Source organism: Primulina eburnea, chromosome 9 (genome assembly GCF_022965805.1).
Source record: "Primulina eburnea isolate SZY01 chromosome 9, ASM2296580v1, whole genome shotgun sequence".
In the NCBI taxonomy this organism is placed as follows: domain Eukaryota; kingdom Viridiplantae; phylum Streptophyta; class Magnoliopsida; order Lamiales; family Gesneriaceae; genus Primulina; species Primulina eburnea.
In genome coordinates, this window is record NC_133109.1 from 29,834,451 (window position 1) to 29,860,332 (window position 25,882).

Sequence of the window (25,882 nt, forward strand, 5' to 3'; positions counted from 1 at the left end):
AAATATAATGTTTTGAATTGTTAATTATATCATGATGGATGACTACTTTAAAATATCTTATAATAGTTGTTTGATCGATAGAAAAAAAAACAACACGTATACTTTTTTATAATTATGATAACAAAAGATCTTCCGGTACCATATAAATCAATATATTTAAGCTTTATTGATTATTTTCCCAAACATTTTGAAAACCTTTTTTTATAATAAAACTCCACATATTATAAGTTTTTAAGACAATTTATAAAATATAAAAAGTGCAAAATTGTTTAAAGTAAATTTAGTCAAATATTATCTTCGTCAAATTTAGAAAATAGCGGGTTTTTCCAAAAATTGATTCATCACTAGGGATAGGTTGGAACGACCAATGACCTAAGTTTAATATATTTTTTATTTGAGATTTATATATATATAATTGCTTTCAAACGTATAGAGAAACAAAGAAAAAAAAATTGAAACTTCTATATTTCAAAATAGAGTAGGTCTCTTATGTGACGGTCTCACGAATCTTTATATGTGAGAAGAGTCAATCCTACCGATATTCACAATAAAAAGTAATATTCTTAGTATAAAAAGTAATAATTTTTCATGGATGACATAAATAAGATATTCGTCTCATAAAATATAACTCGTAAGACCGTCTCACACAAGTTTTTACCTTCAAAACATCGGTCAAAGAAATGTAATTTTAATTTTTAAAAATCTCTCCCAAAAGGCACAAGCCGACTGGCATGTGAAAAGGGGTCAAATGATTGGAAGTATTCAAACCAAATTTGAGGAGTTTTATCAAATTGATGACCTTTATTTTGGAAATTGAAACATAAAAACTAGGTATTAAATTTCCTCCAACATTACAATGAAACAAAATTTAAACCTTAGCCCACAAAAAAATATATTGATTTTTTTATTATTATTTGGCACATCATGCACATAAACACGATTTTTTTAAATTTTAATCTAGAGGTGGAGAGAACTCGAACTCAAGTCTACACACTGAGAATTCCAGGTGAAACCACTGGACCAAATGCCCGGTCTCCACATAAATACCATCCGGATACGAACAAACATTCAATTTTTTTTACAAATGTTCACTTACTTTCTATAAATACTATCGTGTGTGTCTTTTGATTTATTTTAGTTAGCATTTTTTGTTATTTCAGAAAATTTAAATCAGAAACATCAAATCTATGTTTGTATGTTTATATAGTATTTTTTTATTAATTATGATGAACTAATTTATCAAATAATATTATTATTGAAATTGGTTATATTTTGTGTAACTAAAATGTAAATAAATAAAATATGAATTTAGGATTTGATTTATTAAATATACTCGTAGTACATCCTTATATTTATGACTTTCGTAACTCCCGGAACTTCTTGGTAGAGTGACTCCCTTCTATGCCTCATGTAAGAAAAAACATGAAAGTGGCTCTATTTCATTATATTTCATCTATATCTCAATTCCCTTCATTTAATACTCGTTTGATACCGTTGACATAATAATAGATGTCATTTTTAATCTATCTATTTCTATTTATTTTCTATTCACGAAAAGTTACAGACTAGAAATTACAATAGAAAATAAACACACAAAAATCACAATATTTTAATCTTAAACGTAAACAATGTCAATCGTGAGAAAAAAAATATAAATATATATAGTTCTAGATGTTGGATAATATAACATATATTGGAGCCACAAGTATTGCCAGTCAACTACAATTAGTATTTAAACTAATCCAACATGAAAGAAAAATTTAATGTTTGAATTGAGTTCAAGTTTGATTCGAAGGTCGATAATTTTAAATTTTTTTGTTAAAATTAAAGCTCGAAAGATCGAATATGTCCACGAATTATTTGAATAACTGCTTGGAACTAATTATTCGAAAGACTCGAAATATATTTATTTAATATATATATAAATATATATATATATTAATAAAATATTAAGGTTTGCACATGATTCGCAAACTATCTAAAAATTAATTTGAACTCAAGTTCGACTAAAAAAATGTTCGAATTAAAAATAAAATCAAACCGAAAATATTGGTATTTCACTTATAATGCTTTGGTATAGCTTTACCACTTAGTAAAATTGATAGAATCGGTTTGCTTCGAGTTTTATAACAAATCAAAGCAATCAATACGTAAACTGACTATGCCTTGGGGTTCAACCAAGTCGCATCACCATTTTTTGGAAAATCTAAAATATATAATTTTATATAAAAAATATTAATAACTAATATATCTTTAATTTTTTCAAAATCAAAAGACATTTAACATCTATGTCATAAGAACTTAGATACCTAAGATTTATAACTGACTTTAAAAATGATAAAATGCCCATTTTAGTCACGTATGTATCGATGTGTGATATTGTAATGCCCGAGAATTTGATTACCGTAATCTGAAATGATTTATGGATTAAGGGAGGTGATTGAAGTTATACGAACTAGAATGAAGAAGCTGGGCGTCGTGGCATGGTGAGCCAAGATGTTGGACAGAACATCTTGCACTCGAGCGGTAGAAAAGAACCGCCCGAGCGCCAATTCACCATAAAAGAAAAAAGTCGGACAGAACGTCTGGCGCTCGAGCGGCAGAAAGTTACCGCCCGAGCGCCAGTGGTGATCAAGTTGATCTTCGGACAGAATGTGCCGCGCTCGAGCGGTAGAGATTAACCGCCCGAGCGCGAGTCATGCAAGATGAAAATTCGCCACTTGTTTGGCTGCATGCACGTGGATGTATATATATATATATATATATATATATATATATATATATATATATATATATATATATATATATATATATATATATATATATATATAGATACAAACGTTTAAAACAAATCCTTCAGAAACAAGAATCGAAGGAAAACTTTGGCCAAATTGTTCCTGAATCTTTAAATCGCGATTGTGAGAAATCCGTCCGTCTGATTTTAAATCCGACATTCAGTACCGAGTTCCTAGCAACGTAGGCTACAACTGGACGTAAGTTTTGCTACGTTTTGACATGTCTTGAAACTATGATGTTGTCAGAATTGAATAGGATTCATATATGATGTTCTTGTCATATTAGACATCATAGAATCGAAGTCAGATTAAAGAACGGACTGTTGATGTAACTGTTATGATTTTTGGAATCGATTTGACTGAGAATTCATATCAGATATGTATGGTTATTGAGATTATGACTGGTATTGATATTGATTATGAGTTCTGATATTATATCTGTGATGTTTGGACTGACGGGATTATCGAGACAGTATTGTTATGCCGTCGAAACATCAGTTGACTGATATGGATCAGAGTCGGTCTTGATTTAGATTGTATTGGTATACCGTATGTCGATTGACATTGATCAGATTTTATTGTGATTTGAATATTGATCAGAACAGGTATTGAATTGAATAGTTTATTGATATTATATCTGTTCGGTATTGTTATTACCAGATTGGGAATGGATCGAGATAGAGTCGGGACTTCTTCTTCTTCTTCTTCTTCTGAGCGAGAAGATAAAGGTATAAATTAATGTTGAGTTGGGATTGCACAACTCGAGGGAGGTTTGACTCGAGTTTCCCTAAATCACATACTTTACCTTATTGCATTGATATTTGCATTAAGTTGATTGATGTACTTGTTCTCTTGATATTAGATGACATGTATTAGACGAGTTATCTTGTGACAGAAGTGCCGGATAGTGGTGGTATCGCCACGGCACATTGCACGATGTCTCAAGATAGGATGTTAGCGATAGAGCTACAGTCCTTGACGGTTAGGTCAGGACACTGGATGTTTGGTTATATCGAGTAATGGAATCTATTACGGAATTCGATATAGGAACACTATATTTGGTTATATCGAGTAAAGGGTATTGGAATTCTTCTATTACGGAATTCGATATAGGAATACCAGGGCACTGGTTATATCGAGTAATAGAGATTATGGTTCCATCCTTTACGAAATTCGATATAGGAATACCACATCTGGAAACCGGGATCCCTAGACTAGGAGTGAGTCTAGTCTAAAATGTAGAGTCACGAGTTTGAGTGACAGTTATATTGATTGATATTGATTGATGTTGATTATGTCCCTGAATATGGTTCATGTCCTTACATGTTCCAGATGGTGGTCCATGTTTAGAATAGAAATTATTCTTGATACTGATCATGTTCCAGATGTTGGTCCATGTTTAGAATAGAAGTTATTCTTGGGATTGATTATGTTCCTGATATTGGTACATGTTTAGAATAGGAATTATTCTTGATATTGATTTATGTTCCTGATATTGGTACATGGCTAGAATAGAATTTATTCTAGATATTGAATTATGTTCCTGATTAGGGTACATATTTAGAATATGATTTATTCTGGTTATTGATTTATATCATGATGTTGATATAGGATATGATTTTTGTTATATGCTCTTATATGATTTATATGATTGCATGTATACATGATTTATACTGGGATATTTATATCTCACCGGAGTTATCCGGCTGTTGTCTTGTTTGTATGTGTGCATGGCAACAGGTGGGCTAGAATCAGGGTCGTGAAGAGAATGAGGCTGGACTAGATAGCGTGGAGATCCGGGCTTCAGAAGCAACTTAGGATTCAGCACTGATATGTAGTTGAACCTAGTTGGATTATTGTAGATGACATCAGATTTGTATGTTCATGTTTAACATGTAATTTGATTTTAATTACATTACGTTTCCGCTTTGCTTTTTAAAAGAAAAATTTTTAGACCCTGTTTATTATGAATGATTAAATATTCCTAAAGACGATTAAGGAATGGATTAGCGTCCGGGTCCCCACAACAGGTGGTATCAGAGCCGTAGGTCCTTGAACTGTAGGTTCCTTAGCACTGAGATAGAAAAGAGTGAGCGGGGTAGAATGTGTTTTCTTTCCTGCTTTTGATTGCTAACATGTGATATAGTATTATGTTGATTTACATTGAGTATGCTAGCATGCCAGCATGTTTTATTGCGTTTAAATATATGTTACCTGAATATCTGAATTGATTTGGTAATATATCTGATTTGAAAATGAATCAGAAGGTAAGCTGATCAGAAAGGGATTGGGATTGATTATCTCTTGTGATTACTGATTCCTGTGATCATCAGATATACCTCGTAGAAGATTTTCAGAAAGGGGTAGTACTTCGTCTGATCAGATAGATGTATCAGAAATTCAGATGGAAATTAAATTGAAAGAGTTTCAGTTATTTCAGCCGCCGATTCTGAGTGGTATCGGGACGTCTGAAGAGTATGAAAACTGGTTTGATGACATAGAAATACTGTTCGATTTACTTAATTGTACAGATGAACAGAGAATTACACTGGTATTCCCTCAGTTACGAGAAGCTGCCAGAAGTTGGTGGATTACAACCAAAGGAGTACTAGAACTGAGAGGTTCCCGAGAATTTCAGGGAGCTAGATCATCTGGATATGGTGATCAAGGAACAGACCCAGGACACACTTGATGATATAGTGGCAGGTATTGTTCCTCTATGATTATGATGCATATGTATTGATATACTAATGCAATCATTATGTTTATTCTTGATTGGGTGGCACGGATATATGCTTTACCTGTTGGTTTTGTATCTACTGTAGTATTGCTTCTTTACCTTTTGGGGAAAGAATGTGATATCAGTGATATTCTGTGGGATATTATATACTGCAGTAAGTTGAGAATAGGATTGAATTAGGACAGATTGTACTTGTATTGTCGGATGATGACTGCATGATTGATATTGATATATCGAACAAGTACAGAGTTATTATAGAGTCTTGCCAGGAGATGGTAAGATTCGAACCTGAAATGGCCAAGGAATGAATGATATACGGTAAGGGATTTAGATTTTGAATTCCTTGATATCCGTATTATGTATGATTCGATGATTATCGAAAGGAATGGAATACTCCCTTATGTATTCAGTTGATGACTGAAGTTGAGTCTATCAGGGATTGATTTACTAATAGCAGGAAGTTTGCTATAGTATTTCAGATGAGATTTCAGGTTGTCCTGTATCAGGAAAAGTGATTTCAGCCTTGATTTGATTCCAGGTATTGGTTTCATTTTATAATTTCTTATAGACTGATACTGATTGAATTGAAAGAATTGAAATATTAGTTGAAAGATTTACTGCCTGAGAATTAGAGTTACATGTGATTATATGTTTCTCTGGAAAGTACTTCAGTTCCGATTATGGATTGATGAATCCCGTGTTCAGCAATATTCCGATGATATTATGCTCGTTTTATCTATGACATTTTGATATGTTCGCAGCGTATGATTGAATTGAATATTCTGGGAACTGAGATTGTGGTATACAGAATTGTTCGGATATGAATCTCGATTGTAACAGATTGTATGCAGAGTCTGTGATATCTGAAGATAGTATACTGATTGATTATTGATCAATGACCGAGAACGACATTGAAAATGGCACAATTTCAGAAATGTCAGAGATTGCGTCTTATGCGGTTACTAGATCAGTATTGTTTATTGATATCTTGAATCTGATTCGATATTATTACCACTCTGAGTCTGTATTTGATACCGATGGTTATGAACCGTTTAGATTATATACAGTTCAGTCGAGTCAGAACTGGTTTTGAAGGTTAAAGCAGTTCAGAAGTTTGATCAGACTGTTCAGAACTTGATTTTGGTAGTTAGAACAGTGTGTCAGAGCCGAATACCAGGTAGGTAATATTTTATTTTATACGATTAGCTGATTTGTTTGTGTCAGATATTCGAATTTGAATGACAGGTATTGTCAAATGCACACAGTAGTTGATTCAGTACCATTCTGGTAACAGGAAATGTGTGATAATTCGAATGGACAGTTTTGATATAAACAGATAAAATCAGTTATGTCAGAATTTGTATTGAAATGTCTAAATCGCTGACTGAGGAGGACATAAAGATAGAAACAAAGAGATTGATTATCTTGATCATTGAGTTCTAAATAGAAATGGGAGTACATTTCTATGAATGGTGTGATGACACTACTGAAATCTTTTCCAGATTGTGAGGGAATGTAATTATGATTGAACGACTGTTCAAATTGCCTAGATTATATTGTACATGATGACGTACTGATATGACCAGACGACTGAGAGGTATGTCAGAAACGGGGGTCAGATTGTATTAAATGCCAAAGTTGATTTTATCAGACTGTGACTTTCGTTTGATTTTGGTACTTTTGGCTGAGTATGTAGCATGATTTGTCGTCTATGAATTATAGATGAAAGGATAGTCGGAGTGAATTATCCTGAGACTGGAGGATATCCAGGAAATGTAGTGCTTGATTTTAGCACTAGTTGGCATGATTCATTGTCACTTGTGAATTATTGTGCAATAATAGCTATTAGATGAGTATCGAAATAGCTCTAGTCGAGGTATTGTACAGTGAGAACTGCGAATTTCCTTTGTATGGAAATGATATTGCAGGGTTACCTGAGATCGGATTGGATAGATTAGAAGACATAGACTAATAAGCCAACGTCGGACGATGACTGTTGGTATTCGAGGCCAAAGGTGGAATCTATCCTTGAATAGGATTAGCAGGTAAGGATATTGCTTTGCTATGGAATGGTTGACTGGTATATACGGATGTTGTATAGCCATGGTTCTGAGATTGATTTTATCTCGAGGGATTTCGTGGATATGGGTTTATTGCAATTCCTGTATATCTCCTTCTTGTATCTGATTTGAGATCTGATATGATTATCGGTATTTCATGAGTGAATTGCTTGTGATTTCGGGGACGAAATCATATCTTAGAGGGGGAGAAATGTAATGCCCGAGAATTTGATTACCGTAATCTGAAATGATTTATGGATTAAGGGAGGTGATTGAAGTTATACGAACTAGAATGAAGAAGCTGGGCGTCGTGGCATGGTGAGCCAAGATGTTGGACAGAACATCTGGCGCTCGAGCGGTAGAAAAGAACCGCCCGAGCGCCAATTCACCATAAAAGAAAAAAGTCGGACAGAACGTCTGGCGCTCGAGCGGCAGAAAGTTACCGTCCGAGCGCCAGTGGTGATCAAGTTGATCTTCGGACAGAATGTGCCGCGCTCGAGCGGTAGAGATTAACCGCCCGAGCGCGAGTCATGCAAGATGAAAATTCGCCACTTGTTTGGCTGCATGCACGTGGATGTATATATATATATATATATATATATATATATATATATATATATATATATATATAGATAGATACAAACGTTTAAAACAAATCCTTCAGAAACAAGAATCGAAGGAAAACTTTGGCCAAATTGTTCCTGAATCTTTAAATCGCGATTGTGAGAAATCCGTCCGTCTGATTTTAAATCCGACTTCAGTACCGAGTTCCTAGCAACGTAGGCTACAACTGGACGTAAGTTTTGCTACGTTTTGACATGTCTTGAAACTATGATGTTGTCAGAATTGAATAGGATTCATATATGATGTTCTTGTCATATTAGACATCATAGAATCGAAGTCAGATTAAAGAACGGACTGTTGATGTAACTGTTATGATTTTTGGAATCGATTTGACTGAGAATTCATATCAGATATGTATGGTTATTGAGATTATGACTGGTATTGATATTGATTATGAGTTCTGATATTATATCTGTGATGTTTGGACTGACGGGATTATCGAGACAGTATTGTTATGCCGTCGAAACATCAGTTGACTGATATGGATCATAGTCGGTCTTGATTTAGATTGTATTGGTATACCGTATGTCGATTGACATTGATCAGATTTTATTGTGATTTGAATATTGATCAGAACAGGTATTGAATTGAATAGTTTATTGATATTATATCTGTTCGGTATTGTTATTACCAGATTGGGAATGGACCGAGATAGAGTCGGGACTTCTTCTTCTTCTTCTTCTTCTGAGCGAGAAGATAAAGGTATAAATTAATGTTGAGTTGGGATTGCACAACTCGAGGGAGGTTTGACTCGAGTTTCCCTAAATCACATACTTTACCTTATTGCATTGATATTTGCATTAAGTTGATTGATGTACTTGTTCTCTTGATTGATGTATTTGCATTGAGGTTTGACTCGAGTTTTCCCTAAATCACATACTTTACCTTATCTTCTTCTTCTTCTTCTGAGCGAGAAGATAAAGGTATAAATTAATGTTGAGTTGGGATTGCACAACTCGAGGGAGGTTTGACTCGAGTTTCCCTAAATCACATACTTTACCTTATTGCATTGATATTTGCATTAAGTTGATTGATGTACTTGTTCTCTTGATATTAGATGACATGTATTAGACGAGTTATCTTGTGACAGAAGTGCCGGATAGTGGTGGTATCGCCACGGCACATTGCACGATGTCTCAAGATAGGATGTTAGCGATATAGCTACAGTCCTTGACGGTTAGGTCAGGACACTGGATGTTTGGTTATATCGAGTAATGGAATCTATTACGGAATTCGATATAGGAACACTATATTTGGTTATATCGAGTAAAGGGTATTGGAATTCTTCTATTACGGAATTCGATATAGGAATACCAGGGCACTGGTTATATCGAGTAATAGAGATTATGGTTCCATCCTTTACGAAATTCGATATAGGAATACCACATCTGGAAACCGGGATCCCTAGACTAGGAGTGAGTCTAGTCTAAAATGTAGAGTCACGAGTTTGAGTGACAGTTATATTGATTGATATTGATTGATGTTGATTATGTCCCTGAATATGGTTCATGTCCTTACATGTTCCAGATGGTGGTCCATGTTTAGAATAGAAATTATTCTTGATACTGTTCATGTTCCAGATGTTGGTCCATGTTTAGAATAGAAGTTATTCTTGGGATTGATTATGTTCCTGATATTGGTACATGTTTAGAATAGGAATTATTCTTGATATTGATTTATGTTCCTGATATTGGTACATGGCTAGAATAGAATTTATTCTAGATATTGAATTATGTTCCTGATTAGGGTACATGTTTAGAATATGATTTATTCTGGTTATTGATTTATATCATGATGTTGATATAGGATATGATTTTTGTTATATGCTCTTATATGATTTATATGATTGCATGTATACATGATTTATACTGGGATATTTATATCTCACCGGAGTTATCCGGCTGTTGTCTTGTTTGTATGTGTGCATGGCAACAGGTGGGCTAGAATCAGGGTCGTGAAGAGAATGAGGCTGGACTAGATAGCGTGGAGATCCGGGCTTCAGAAGCAACTTAGGATTCAGCACTGATATGTAGTTGAACCTAGTTGGATTATTGTAGATGACATCAGATTTGTATGTTCATGTTTAACATGTAATTTGATTTTAATTACATTACGTTTCCGCTTTGCTTTTTAAAAGAAAAATTTTTAGACCCTGTTTATTATGAATGATTAAATATTCCTAAAGACGATTAAGAAATGGATTAGCGTCCGGGTCCCCACAGATATTTTTAGTCTCATGCAATTATGTTTTTTTTAATAAAAAAAACCAATTTTAGCCATTCTTTCCAAAATCATGCAATTGAATGACCAATATTATTGTTAAATTTGCGTAAGTATGTGATTAAAGACATTTTTCGAGATATGCATGTGTATTTGAAAACGTAATTATAAAATTTAACGATTATATCTAGGGATGTAGTCGAGTCGAGTCGAACTCTTGAATGTTTGAGCTTGAATCGTTTATAATCGAGATAAACTCGAGCTTTATTTAAAAAATATATTTATAACTCACGAGCTTATTCAGACTTTTATCGAACTTAAATGAATTTAATAAATATCAATTATATATTTAAATTTTCGTTAAATTCATTAAAAAGTAAATTATATATTTTGAGAGAAATTTAACATTTTTATTAAAATTTGTAAATTTATTATAATTAATAAATTTAATAGAATTTCTATATATTTTATAAGTAATGTGCTAAATTAATAAATTAAATATCAAAACTATTATTTTTTCATCTAAGATACGACTCATGAACTTATAAACGAACATGTTCACGAGCTAACGAGTCAAATATTGTAAAGCTTGAACTTGGCTTGTTTATCTTAACAATGCTCATTAAACGAGTTTTTATCGAATCGAACCTCGAATAGCTCATTTACTTCCTTAATCATATCATCCATATAGTTACGTGATTTTGACAAAAAAACTAAAATATAAAATAATTTATAATTACAGGATTATAATTGATTAAACTAAATATAAATCACCAAAGATAATCGATATTTTACTTTTTAAAAATACTGAATTTTTTTTGAAAAGAAAATTACTGGATTTAAAATGTTAATTAGTCCGGTAAATAATAAACCCAAAGATGTTGACGAGTCTTCGGCTTTGTTAACTCAGTTCAGCACAAGTTCCTGCACTTGTCACCCATTCAAACTTGGATTGATACTTTTACTCTCGAAGAATTGGAGATTTTTAGCCAGCAGATCGAAAAATCAACCGACCCAAAGCCGTCACCCCTACCTGTCAATCTCTGCATCCCGTGGATGTTTTTTTACCACCACAACGCTCAATCGTTGAATCGATGTTCTTAGACGAAGTACTCAGGTAAAAACATGAATGTAAAGAGCTTATGCTTTAATTCTGTAGATAAATTCTAAGAGTTTGTGTAGTTACTTAACATTATTTATTTTCTCTTAATCAATCGTTGAATTTCGTCCTTCACGTACTTCATTCTTAATTTATGTACAGTTTTTAATACTTGAATTCTCAAAGTTCTGTTTAAGTGAAATAAATTCAGAAACCGAAGAGAAAAATAAATTTTTGTTTTTTATTCAGCTCTAAAATTTAGGGGTGATGATTCCATCCGGACGACCTGCAGACGAATAGCTATATCTAACTACATTATTGATATTGTCTATGGTGGACTAGTAGAACGAAAGATTGTATCCATACCCGCGGAACATTATGTTCTTGCTCACCTGGTCTTCCTCCTCTTTTGGTCGTGCTGCCTCTTGATCCTCCGGAAGTCCTCTGGTGTCAAAAGCCTTATGTAAGTCGACATCAACACCATCCAGTTGGGTGCTGTGCGAAATTTTTATAGTGGATGCATGAATTTTGATTGTGGATTTTAATTGTTTTTGCTGGTGTTATTTTTGTTGGTCTCGTTATTCTGGGATGATATGGTTGAATATGGTATCTTAGCCTTTTTTGGAAAGAAATCCCATCATCGATATCAATATATTTTCAGTTGGTCGTGTTTATGTAGTGCTTGGAATTTGTTCTCTCTCCATCATTGTTTGAGGTCTCTTGTATATTAGGTTTGCAATTCTTGTTTGATCAATAATCTACATCAATTGGCTGGATTGATTACTGGACTGGAAGCTCTTTTTGATTGGATGAAAGTTGGTGTTTATCACTTGTTGATTAGCTAATCCTTTAATGTTGCACATCGTGCTCTGATAAAATGTGCTTACTACATGTTTATTCGTGGTTGTTATGACCTCCATATGAATCTTTTTATCTTGGTAATGCATATGGTGTAAGGTTCACATTCGTGAGTTTATTTCCGTTTGTGTACAAAAAATTCCATGCGGTTGTGGTGTGAACTTATAAAGATATCAATTTCTTGGAACTGTTGCTACTTGCTGAGTAGGTAATGGAAGTTTTATGGTGGAGAATTAGATCAAGTGCATCATAATATGACATACAAGTATCCAGGTCTTGATGAAACACAATTGAATAACTAGTATGAGGCAACAATCCAATCTTCATCCCCTAATGTGTTGTTTTAATTTTTGTATTAAGTTTTCTATAACATGATAATCTGTAAACACGAGAATATTCGGTCCTATTATCTGGCCCTCATAAACCTCTCTATGTTAGCTTCAGCATCACGTGTCCCCTTCTCTTTGGCATAAATGCAAGTATTTATAATAAAACAATCCCAGATATCTACTTCTACTATCAAGTTCTGGTATTTGAAGATTCCTTTATAGAGTAGAAGATTGCGAAATTTCAGAGTACAACTGTTGGGTTATGACAAGTAGTATTGAAAATGTGATTTCTAATAAAATTCATAAAAACATTTATTGGAAAATCACGTGATGGCTTCCTGCTGAAAATTATGTATTTCCATTTATTGGCAACACCAGACCATAATGCTATCCAATTTACACGTGTCTATGCTCTCCTTTTTTTTCCAGTTGCACATGTTTTTTTTATCTCTGATATCTAATGATTATTTCATTTTGCTTGATAGGTTTCCCATCAGCTGTCACCTAACCCATCATTTGGTTGTTTTCTTATTACTGAACAGCGATCTTCTGGAATTTGGAACTATGAGACGGTCAGGGCACATTTTTGTGTAACTTAAAATATTGGTTAGTGACCGGATAAATAATCACCTTCTAGTGCTGAGTTGCACCACGTAACTTCTAGTGATCTACTTGTATCAAGGGACGATTTGTTTGAGACTTGCAAACTTTGGAGGCTGATTTATCCATTTCTATTTCTTTTTTTGAATGTTTCGTTGTCTAAGAAAGTCATGGCACTAGCCTCACCGAAAAAATTTCCACTTGACGCTAATGATTATGAGTTACATGAGGAAGTTGGAGAAGGTGTCAGTGCTACTGTCTATAAAGCTCGTTGTGTGCCTCTTAATGAGACAGTTGCAATCAAGGTTCTTGATCTCGAGAAGTGCAATAATGACTTGGTATGCCAACTTATATGAGTTTATTTATAGACAATGCCATCCTTTTGGTATATATTCTTTTTTGAAATGGGTATCAATGTAATGTCTAGTCACTCGTACAGTGGCAAAAGTCACCTTTTGAATCCTTCCACACATTTTTAGTCAATGTATGACTCTACTCATATTGGTAGATTGCATATTTGGTGCAATATTTGTACCAGAAAAAAATTGAGAAGCTTGAATCGGAGAACATGCATCGCAGAAAACACACTTCTGGAAATCATTTCATTTTCTGATCATTGGAGATATGTCTCCCTCCAGATATGAAGAAATCCGTATTAGTCGCATCACTAGTAGCTTGAAATACGGTCAACAGTACAGATATTATTTGGCCATAAACATTTAGAAAATATTAGGTGCTATGAAAATGCTTGATATGTATAACCATGTGTTAATCACATCTGTGAGTTCTTAATTTTCCATATTTCATAAAAAAAGGTGACTATTGCAAATGTTGCTGGGTCTTTAGTTCTCTCTTTTATTGTTTTTTAATTTTTTTGCATTTCCATATAAACAGGACGGCATCAGACGAGAAGTTCAGACAATGACCCTAATTGACCATCCAAATGTGTTGCGGGCTCACTGCTCCTTCACCACCGGTCATTGCCTATGGGTTGTGATGCCATACATGGCTGCAGGATCCTGCCTTCATATAATTAAATCAGCTTATCCGGAAGGTTTTGAGGAGCCAGCGATTGCTACCTTGTTACGTGAGGTTGTCAAAGCTCTTGTTTATATTCACTCTGATGGGCATATCCATAGAGATGTGAAGGTACATGTTTTTTCAGATGGTTCTTTACTTGTCTCAATTGCTTTTGTTTTTGTTTTTTTAAAAAAACAATTGTTAAGGGCATTACGGCCCAAGAACAACCCAATGATATTCAGATGAATCCAACCAAAGGACAGCCCAAACCAGTGGAAGTTGTCTAAACACGATTCATTCAATGGAAGTTTAAAAATACTGACAAGGTTCTACTGATTTTATCTTCATATAATTTGATTATTATCTTTTAATTTAGTTATTTCAGGATAAATGATAATCATTATCAGTATTAAGGATTATATCAGGAAGTTATTCGCAGATTTAATTTAGTTATTTCCATATAAAAGATTTTCTTATCATCGAGGATTGGATTTGGAAGTTATTCAGCAAATTTTTATGAAGTTATCTTTATCATGTTAGAGGACTTTTTGTATTTAAGGAAGTGATCGTAATGAAATAAAACAGCTCGAAAGTGTTTATCACGAGCTTGTGAGGTTCTCTTTAACGAGCCTCGATTCGTCTTTGAGATCGTGAGGTCCTCTCTTCAATAAGCCTCAAACCCCTCATCCCGTCAACCATTAAACACACCATAACACGATCCATAAGTTGGGACCATAACACAATCATACCTTAAATTCATCGTGTTTGTGTAGAAATGTGTTTCAATAACTATATTTCTCACAGATAACCTGACTTGATCTCTGAACATTTTAGTTTCCTTTATTTATCTATGTGCTTTGGGCATGATTCTCTTCATAAATATTGAGCTTCCTTTTGTAATATCATATATCTGTTTGGCTCTGGGAATTTTTATTATGTTCATGGCCTTTTTTCTGGAAGTAAACACATGTTTCAGGTGCTATAGGATTCGTTTAGGGTGCTCCTCCGACCATCTGTTTCTAAAATGACCTTTTTTTAAAACTTCTATTGCAGGCAGGGAACATACTGATTGATAATAATGGTGCTGTTAAATTAGCGGACTTTGGCGTTGCTGCTTGCATGTTTGATACTGGGGATCGTCAGCGTTCTAGAAATACTTTTGTCGGAACTCCATGCTGGTATGTTAGCTACTGTAAAAGGGATTTTACATGATTGATATTTATAACATGTATACATTTATATTGGGTTGGAATAACTTTTTGGTTTAAATTAAACTTATGATACAGGATGGCTCCTGAAGTGATGCAGCAATTACATGGATATGATTTTAAGTGAGTATCTCCTGATAATTTTCCGTGTAGGTATTATCAAATTAAGGTATCCTTCTCATTATTCTTGATTTATATTCATGTTAACAGAGCCGATATCTGGTCCTTAGGAATAACAGCACTTGAACTTGCTCATGGTCACGCACCATTCTCTAAGTACCCACCTATGAAGGTTGATGATGTCATCTGTCCAAATTATGTTTGCATCTAAATGTTTAGGATATTGTAGGTCTGAACTCTGAATGTTCTTGTTTTTAACTAAATCCAGGTTCTGCTAATGACCCTACAAAATGCACCACCAGGCCTGGACTATGAACGAGACAAAAGATTTTCGAAGGTTTATTTTGTTTTTGAGTAGTTTTGCTCTGAATATGTGTGTTATTTGTAAGTCATTACAATACAACTTCTTGCAGTCTTTCAAAGAAATGGTTGCAGCTTGCTTGGTCAAGGATCCTAAAAAACGTCCCACTTCGGAAAAGCTTTTGAAACATACTTTTTTTAAAAATGCACGAACGAATGATTATCTTGCTCGAACTATCCTTGATGGAATGTCACCTCTTGGTGAACGTTTTAGGGTGCTTAAGGTCAGGCAAACTGACATTTTATTTTATTTTATTTATTCATTTTTAAGCTATAGGTATTTATGTGAGATCAATTTGCCATTTCAGGCAAAAGAAGCAGAGATTCTTGTTCAAAATAAGGCATTATACGAGAACAAAGAACAACTATCACAGGTTAGATGTCTACCATATCAGATGATACAAATTAATTAAACTCAAATACGGATAATAAACGTGACAGAAGTTTCAGACATGTTAGTGCCTTTTCTTCTATTAATTATATGAACAGATATTGGAATGCAAACATTTGGTTGAGCCGTCGAGGAATAAATATGTGTCTTGTCGTGTCCAAATGTTGGATCTGGATATGACGTGATTTTGGATGAGTCAGTTTGTCTTTGTATATAAATGTTATATGCATGAGTTTTGAAGGTTTCATCGAAACTCAATTATGAGCCGTTGCTGTGTTGCAGCAAGAGTACATTCGAGGAATCAGCGCGTGGAATTTCAATCTGGAAGACTTAAAGAATCAAGCTGCCCTTGTATGCAATCAGTGCACTATCAGTTGGTGAATGGGTTCAGTTCTTATAGGTGCTAGGGTCAATCAGGTCATTCACCTTTGTGTTTCATGCAGATACAAGATGATGCGATTTCAAATTCCGAAGATCCAAGTGTGAGTGGGAATCTCTTGGACAGGCACAATGATGTTGGTTTTCTTGTGGAGAGGAAGTCTTCTCCTGAGCAGGTTAATAATTCAAATATAGACCCTCAATTGGAGGTAGAGTTACTCCATGCTATAGGCGTCATATTTCCTTCTGTTATATTTCTTTTTATTTTTTGCTTTGTCAGTATTCTACGACTTTTTGTTTGTTCTTACTATACCCCTTCGATTTTTAATCTGATGTGTATGGTCTGTTTTTATTGTTTTCCTAGGATGAGCTCAATGATATTCATGATTTGGAGAATTCACTCACTGCCTTTCCTAGTAAACCTCTTCAGGCGCTGAAGTACGATATCAAATCTATCTATGTTACTGGTTTATACTCTGGTTTCTGCCAATTACCTCATCACTTGCTGTTATGCCCATCTTTGAGAGATCCAAAATCATATAATCTGCATATATTTATAATCAATAAAGTGGGAGTGATTTGATGCTTGTGTTCTCTGAAAAGAAAAGGTTTTTTCGAAATGATATCAGACTGTAAATTAATCCTTCACTGTGTTGTGAAGTTTGAAACTTCATTATTTTAACTTTTCTATCCCGATTATCAGTGTCTTGCCACTCTCATCCACCCTGTTACACGCTTGAAGCTAAATTATTTTTCGTGTGTTTCATATTTACGTTTGAACCAACCAATGAGAAAAAGAACTTCAGAATTACTGGTTATTTGTTCTTTGAACTTGAATAAATGAAGATCTTTAAACTTGGACATATGAAAATTTTCTGTTTCCATTCTCTTGGCCATTATATCATAGGCCGAATGGTTTGTGAAGTATGTTTCCTTCTATTTATTTGTCCTTTGTAGCCTTAATTTGATGAGTTTGACAATCTTCATTTATGTGCTATGCATCACCGTTATTTGTCATGTGCGGATGAGTAGGTTCTGGATATGCTTGAGAGTTGAGACCTATATGAGAACATTTTATAAAAGACACGAACTTGTGTTTATGCTTGTAAAATTGTACTGGGTGCACACATATCATAGGAATGACTCCTGTGAGCATGACTTAGAGGTAAAGTGTTTGGAGAATAATGCGAGTGTCAGGAGTACAAATCCCAACAGCGACTTGGAGGGGCCAATGAGATGAAAACTAAATGAAGGTTAGCTTCAAATATGTATAGAATATGACTACATTCAGATTTACCTGGAGGGCAAATTAGGGGCTGGAGGGCAAATTAGGGGAAAGCTCGCCCACCCATCCTCCCTAGAATTAATCGGGCGTAACCCGGATTCCTAGGTTACTCAAAAAAATTAAAAAATAAAAGATAATATGCATCAAAGCACTCGAGTGTCTGGGGATTTAAGCGCAAAGCAAAGCACACACTTTGCCCAAAAAAAAAAGAAAATCAAAATTCTTTTACAATGCGATAAGAATAAAATATGGTGCATGAAATATCAAGCACTGAAATCTTCATCTTAATCACTTGATGCCACAGTTGTCAAAAGTGCATGAAGCGAGGGCCTAAGCACACTCCAAGGTGCACCGCTTCTTCTGCGGTTCGTGGTGGTGCATCCAGGCCCACTTAAGCATCATTTTGGAGAATAAGCATGTGATGTCGTCTCTGCACTTTGCCCTCTGCCCTCGCCTCTACCCCTATTGTAGCCAGGGGTTTTAATTGCCTAAGTTTATATGGTCTTCTTATTTACTTAGTAATTTTTACAGTTTATAGTTTTTGTTTAATATTTTTTGATTTCTCGATTCAGTTTACTTGACAATGTCAAGTACAACCATTCCACCAAATTGAAAGGATATTGTTCAGAAAATGCAACACTTTCGGATCCTAAAAATCCAAGTGTTGTAATTTGTGATTTGATATCGTCAAGAGAATTGAAAATCAATAAATAAAAAATCTATGAATAGTAAAAATTACTAACAATACAAGAAGGTTATATGAATTGAGACTGTTGAAGCAAGGAAAGGTGTAGGGCAAAGGGTAAAGGCAAGGGCAGGTTTTCATCTTCTTTTTTTTTTGCTCTTTTTAATAAACAGAAATAAAACGAAAAGGTTCTCATGCTTATTCTCTGAAGCTCGCCAAGCTCTCTTGGATGCACACAATGCGAACCACTCGCTTCATGGAAGTGGTGTGCCTCAGAGTGCGCTTCGCTGCTCATTGGGTAGCAAGCCTTCATGCGCTTTTGACAACTATGACACATAGAAATAGTGTTTGTGCTTGTAGTTTGAAATCAAGAATTATGATTTTATGGGATTTTTCCTCTTAGGCTGCATTTGGACGGAAGTATTTGATTTGGATAAAAGGATTTGAAATTTAATCATTTGAAATTCATGGATATCGAAAGGAGGAATTTGAAATGCCTAATTCAATTTTTTACCCACATATAAATAATGGATTTGAGTATGAATTTGAATTCCACTCATTTTTAAATCTTTCAATCTAAACACAATCTTAGTGTTATTTTGGACGCTGGTTATATGAGTGTGAGTTTAGTAAATGACTTTTCAAATGCACCTTTGAAAGGTTTAACTGATGGGTAACTTCTTCTAAATGCAGAGGTTTCTTTGATGTTTGTGAGGATGGCATTGGTGCTGGTAGTCCAAGTTCAAGAGATTCTGCCTGCACATATTCTGAGTTGCAAATTCAGCAGCAGCCTTTGACAGGTACTGAGCAAGAATCAGGGAGAATTGATGGTTATGACATTGGCCGAAGTGGTTCTGTGCGGCATTCTTTCAGTGCAGGGCCTAAAAAATGTTTGAGTGGCTCACTGTTACAGGACTATGTTTCATCTCCTAAGAATTTGGCTGTTAATGGTGACAGGTATGATATTCTCAAATAAGGTGTAGAATACAAAATACTATTTTGAGAAGGTAAATACTGGTGTGCTGGTAGTTGAATGATATAGAGCAGGGTCGTGGTTTGTTAATATATAGATTTTGAATGTTCACTTATAGAAGTTGCAGGTTTTGTATTTCCTCTTGTGATTCATTCTGTTTTACCTAACTTTATCTTCTTACTAACAAGGTTTCTGTCATAAATGTCCTTGCATGATTCTTCCTTCTGTTTTTACCTTACGGGGTATGAGAAAAGGATGTGTTCAAAGGGCACGGGTTAATAGTGCGATCGAAAGATTTTGATCTCCCTTTTGTCTTCTTCAATTTTTTTTTTATCAGACAATATTATTATGATTATGAGAATTCCTGCATTGCTGGAAGGTCCTACGGTGGACTTGTTCATGTTATGCTTTGAAGATTTTCAGTTTTAAAATATTCATCAGATATACTGCAGAAGCATGCTGATTAAAATTGTAAACTCAAATATTAGTTAATTTATGTCTCTAAATATGACGGTGTGTTAATTTTTATTTTTTGCCTGGAAATCAAGGAAAATATTTAGAAGTGTTTAAATTTTACAGTGGCAACATGTTTACTGAATGTCCTTTATAGTGTTGTGCAGTGTGTTTTCAAGTTTACTGGAAGCTTAATCATCTCTGCCTTCTATTGATTATTTACAGCTCATATCCTATACTTTGAATTGCTTCTGTCTTTTGGCATTTTAGCTAATTTTTCTGGAGTATTTAATTTTTTCCTATAAATATGAAGGGAATATCTGCAACCAAGATATCCGAGTGAGCGGAACTATAGTGGTCCTTTGCATTGTCGTCAAAAGAAAGATGTCGGTAATTCTATTACTGGTAATGCATTTAGGCATTTTGCTGTTTTTGGCCGAGTAGACACGTGTGAGCTTTTTCTTATCTTTCTTCTTCAGTGGTTTGTATGATCTATATGTGTTTAAATATGCATTTCAGAGCAGGAGGCATCTGAAGGTGCTGTTGTTGAATGCAAGGGACGTTTTAAAGTCACTTCAGCTGATCTTTGTCCAAAGGTATAGATTAATTTAGTAATGTAACGGCAACTGCAGTATTTGTTTTTTATTTGATTATAGTGAAATGCAATGAGATAGTACTGTCTCCTGTGCTGATTAGGCGGTGATATGTATCTTCTCTTACTCTGAATCAACTGATAGTGTCATCATTAGTTCATTTAATTTGAAGTTTATGAGTTTCAAAATTTTGTATACTTGGCAATGTTTAGTTTTATTCTGGATGATTTGGAATGAATGTTATGCAGAAATTTATTTGGAGATTGTTTTGGGGGTGTAAGGTATGTTTAATTTTGTTTTGGAGAGTGCCAGCCTAGCTTTTATGGCTAGAGTAGGAAGTCGCTAATTACACTGTCTCTTTATTGTCCTTTGCAAGTTTTTGTCTTTATTGGGGATATGTTTTCGATAATCTTAATATGTCCACATAATGGGCTTGTTTCCCATCATTTTAGCATGGTGACTAGAAATTGATTCCAAGAGTATATCAGTAGCCGTCACGTGTGCTGGAAATTAGATGTTTTAGAATTTGCAGTTTTACCCTTTCTAATGCAAAAGGTTACTACTCTTTTCTATAGCAATTAGTATTCTTAAATTTCCATAACTTCTATGTCTATGAAATCTTGTACTTTAGACCCATAATAAACTCTGTGGAATATGGTGCTCATTTCTTGTAGATTGGACTAATTGACATCCTAGGCCTGGGCATTGCAATATTAATATGTGTGTCTCTTTTGTCATCACATTCATACGTGGGATAGTTACTGGATGTCGCTATATGCTTCCAAACTTACACTGTTCTACTAGTTGCATTTAAGATCAATACAGGATCTTGTAAATTCTTGTCTGGCATTTTAAACTTAAATCTGTAAATAAGTTCATATGGTTGGCTAGAAAATATCAACTCATGGAAGATGCATTACAGGTTCTAGTATTATAGGTGCCATTTATTATCATGTATTTAGTATGCAAAACATAGAATTCCTAACTTTGTGTTTCAGTTGTGCCATGTAGTATAGCATTTAACACTGCATAATTTACATTTCGGCTAGATAATTTCATATTCTAGGAACACTTTCCTTGGAAATCGTTTAATCAATTAATGCGTACACGAAAATTAGCAATTTAAGTTTTTAGGCAAGCACTTTGTGATAATTGCCTTCCTTTCCCATGTATAGGGTCCTATAAACTCCAATAACCCACACTTTGGGGCATCCTCTAGCCAAATAGTTCCTAGTGTTACTGCTGCTTCAGTTCTGCCTTCATTACAAGGCATCCTGCTACAGAACACCATGCAAAGAGTGAGAAGCTCTTCTCAAATATATGGCACCTTGTTCTTATTATATATTACTGATCTGTATCCATTCGTCTTGACAGGAAGAGATGACTAAATTAATCAAGTTCGTAGAGCAAACCTCGGGTAATGTTTTTTACACTATATCCTGCATGTTTTTGTTTTCATTTCTCTTTTATCTATTGTAGTTGCTTCTAGCTAATCCTTTGCCACTTATATTTAATTTACACTGTATATGCTAAGTTTTCCCCCCTCGGTTTTGTACCACAACCTTTGGTTTTTCCAATGTGCAGTTAATCCTACTGAGAACTCGGAGGCTGGAATGAATGATCTAATGCAGGTATTATTTCTTGTGTATAAAAAAACCTTTTAACTAGTAGAATTGTCATGTTAATGTTATAAGGAATTGCATACATCGTTTTATTTTCCATGACATTATACTAGTTGTCTTCTTATGCTCCATGCTCACAAAGTGTTTTCTGGTTATTTTGCAGGCGAGTCCCACTTCAGCAAAGGAGCGAGAATTGCAGGCTCAAGTGATTCAAATGCAACAAAGGTATGTAGTGAAACTCTTGTTTGAGTTCCGAGCTTCTTGTCTTTTTCCCCTATTGTGTTTGAACAAGTTTCAAACCACAGTGTTGGAAGTATGGTTGAAGAACTCCAGAGGCTGAAGACAAGAAATACTCAGGTATGTCTTTAATTGCCTCACATAGAATATCATTCTACTCGATATTCCTGAATGGCATTTTTATCTCTTCAATTCTGCACATTTCTTTCCACCACTATCATGTTTTGAAAGTTGAAACACACAGCACAAAAACTAGATAATATTTACTTTGTAAGCATATTGTTCTGCATGCAAGTGACACAACATCTATTTTGGCTTGCAGCTGGAAAGAAAACTTAATTTTTTGCTCAAAAAAGACGATAAGATATGAGAATGACGAATCCCTGAAAAAAGAGAAGGGATAAAAAATTCAAGGACGATGTACCAGGCTACCAGCTAGCGTGAATATTTAGCTCAAGTCAGTATTCATTTCTAATTTCTCTTCTCTAATGGGAGCCTGTTTCTCCGAAATTATATCTACTAAGTGGGATCAAGTTTTTTTGAGCATATATGTATTGTCCAGAATTAGTTGTGTATAATATATGTGCAGTAAGGCAGGCGTCCATTTTCTGAGCTGCTATTTCTTAAATTATTGATGTATTTGAGTAACATAATTGTCACCGTATCGATGCAGCAGCCAATGTACCCCTATTTCATGGTTTATTGTTGTACAGTATGATCAATTCAAGACTTGGTTTCTGTGTATATGTAAATTGAAGATGAGTAACTTCAATTTTTCCGACTTTTTGTTCTATTGGAAGAATTCCATAGGCTGCAAAAACACAAGCCCCTTGTTACTAACTGGGTTTTTTCTCGGCAAGTTGACTGGTGTGGTTTTGAATATTTACCATTTAATTTGAAAATGATGTATTAGAATCTGTTTTATTGTGCTTTTTTTTTAAAAAAAATTATAGAGAAGTTGAATTGATTTTATACCTGGATGTGATGATTTATACATGTACTCGATGCCTTTTGAGGCAACGTGTGCATGCATATTAGATTTAATATAAAACAAAAATTTGGGTGAGACGGTCTCACGAGTCATATTTAGTGAGACATATATCTTATTTTTGTCATCTATGAAAAAATATTATTTTTTATGTTGTATTATTTTTTATTGTGAATATCGGTAGGGTTAACCATCTCGTAGATAAAGATTCGTGAGATCGTCTCACAATAGACACACTCTTAATATAAATTATAAAACTTTTTGGGAAAATATAAATTATAATTTTAAATACACTAAATTTTGTATAAAGTGTAATTATGTTGAATTAGCTTTTTTATCCGTCAACTATTTATCTAATAAAAATATCTTATTAAATTAAATTCTTCCTAATTCGAAGAATGTACATGACCACTTGCTGCTAAGGTTTTTTCCAAGAGTTCGTGAAGTGTTGAAGAGCGGCGAGCGAGAAAACGGACACATATTGATCATTGACCTAAACCTGGAGGAAGGAAGAGAATACGCTGATCCTGGTCCGACTCTTGGTCTCACTACCACAAGGTGCCATTCTACGGCGTCCCTAGCGGGAAACATGCCGGGACTGGTAGGAAAAGATACCTTTTAACGTGTAGGAAAGAAAGCTCCTCCACCCAAACCCATCTCTAGACGCCAAAGAATATCTAAGGACCCTTCCATCAAGAAGTCAAAAAAAAGTCCTTGTTCGACTTCCTTTAAGAGGCTAGTACACAAGCTAGTAAGCTAGTATACACGCATTTGCCCGATTGCTTTAGGAGAATTACCTCCTAGTTTCCACCTGTCCTGTCCAAAACTATGGAAGGCTTCCTTGAATCGCCATCACCAGTCAGCCTATTATCATTGCCTTAGTCCCTGCTGCTTTTCCCAGCCTAAAAGGACTCTCCTGTGGTAAGAAAGAATTGGCTTAAATTCACTCACGACCTGAAGGCCTTTTCCAGAGGGTCTAGCATTTAAGGGAAAAATTATCCGCTACCTCGAACACCTCACAGGAAAGATTCAGCTAGAGGAGGAATTCCCTGTGTTAGGAGAAACCATCATGAAAATGATATCAGTTTCGTAGTAGAAGGGAAATTCCACCCCGGAACCCATTTGATCAAGAGTGAACAGCTGAGAGTAATGGCGATCGGTCATTTAAAATACGATAATTCGAATCAATGATCGAACTTAAAGATATGAACTGAGTGAATACGAGTGATCCTCCTTCACAAAAAAAAAAAATAGCATTTAGTTATAACAGAGTACCCAAGTTTATTTTATGAATTTTTTTAGGGAATTTTATTAGTATTTAGTATGCAATCACGTGTTGTTAGAAGTTGACAGATTTCTGTAAAATCCATCTGGTGAGTTTTGTCATACAACTAAGGGTGACACATGTTAAATATTAATATTAATATTAATTGATTGATTAAAAAAACCATTTGACGCTATCAATTTTGTTTGGTTGGTGAAATAAGATAATCAATGAAGTATAATGAGATAATAAATCAATATGTATGAATAATAAAATATTTTATAACTTTAATCATTTATAAAATTTGAGTAAGATGTTGTATGAAAAAATTTATCGAACAGTTTCTCAGACGAGCTTTTCATACAAGAGTTTCTCAGTTTGATTTATATAGCTAACATGATTGCGGACTACTGTGTTAGTTCGAAAGTTCATCCAATATGTACGGAATATTATTGTCATTGAGTTCTCGTATAATTGAAAAATATTTGAAATCAATAATAGATCTTTTGTGATAGATGCGTTGTTTCGTTCTATAACTATCATGAAATTAATATTTTTGATATAAAAAATGTTATTTTCACGAGTAGGTTGGATCAAAGATCTGTTTTACAAATTTAATCTACAAAATATTTCACGTAGTTTTTGTGTTTAATCAACTAAAAAATCATCATTAACACTAAATGGTGATTTGATAGATAATAAGAAATAATAAAACCATATATATAAATAATAATTTTTAATAATAATAATAAATAGCAAAAAACTTGTGTGAGACGGTCTCACGGGTCATATTTGTGAGACGGATCTCTTATTTGGATCATTCATGAAAAAATATTATTTTTTATACTAAAAGTATTACTTTTTATTGTGAATATAGGTAGGGTTAACTCGTTTCACAGATTAAGATCCGTGAGACGATCTCACATAAGACTCACTCTAAGGGCATCCGCATTGGTGGGTGTTATAACACCCACCACCTC

The 25,882-nt window shown here is 34.3% G+C and overlaps 1 protein-coding gene across 9 annotated transcripts; it reads left to right on the plus strand.

Annotated features, from left to right (window-relative positions):
* The first annotated feature begins 11,331 nt into the window (after window positions 1–11,331).
* On the plus strand, window positions 11,332–23,394 carry LOC140841543 (serine/threonine-protein kinase BLUS1-like). 9 transcript variants are annotated; one of them, XM_073209044.1, is made up of 22 exons: window positions 11,333–11,556; window positions 11,788–12,001; window positions 13,211–13,663; window positions 14,220–14,474; window positions 15,399–15,523; window positions 15,632–15,676; window positions 15,764–15,845; window positions 15,942–16,010; window positions 16,087–16,257; window positions 16,342–16,407; window positions 16,707–16,775; window positions 16,868–17,011; window positions 17,167–17,240; window positions 19,466–19,729; window positions 20,512–20,603; window positions 20,718–20,794; window positions 21,967–22,089; window positions 22,166–22,208; window positions 22,376–22,422; window positions 22,577–22,638; window positions 22,719–22,770; window positions 22,973–23,394. In XM_073209044.1, the coding sequence occupies exons 3-22, from the start codon at window positions 13,496–13,498 to the stop codon at window positions 23,018–23,020; spliced, it is 2,076 nt and encodes a 691-aa protein (XP_073065145.1). In that variant the 5' UTR covers window positions 11,333–11,556; window positions 11,788–12,001; window positions 13,211–13,495; the 3' UTR covers window positions 23,021–23,394. The 9 variants fall into 9 exon arrangements, 8 of the variants coding, with proteins under 8 accessions (XP_073065145.1, XP_073065144.1, XP_073065148.1 ...); XM_073209043.1 differs by having other exon boundaries at window positions 13,268–13,663; XM_073209047.1 differs by having other exon boundaries at window positions 13,268–13,663; window positions 20,512–20,588.
* Window positions 23,395–25,882: the final 2,488 nt, after the last annotated feature.

Coding starts and splice junctions, on each gene's coding strand:
- LOC140841543 (XM_073209044.1), top strand. CDS start 13,496: ATGGCACTAGCCTCACCGAAAAAATTTCCACTTGACGCTAATGATTAT. Junction 15,846..15,941: donor CTAAGTACCCACCTATGAAG/GTTGATGATGTC, acceptor AACTAAATCCAG/GTTCTGCTAATGACCCTACA. Junction 16,776..16,867: donor TAAAGAATCAAGCTGCCCTT/GTATGCAATCAG, acceptor TGTTTCATGCAG/ATACAAGATGATGCGATTTC.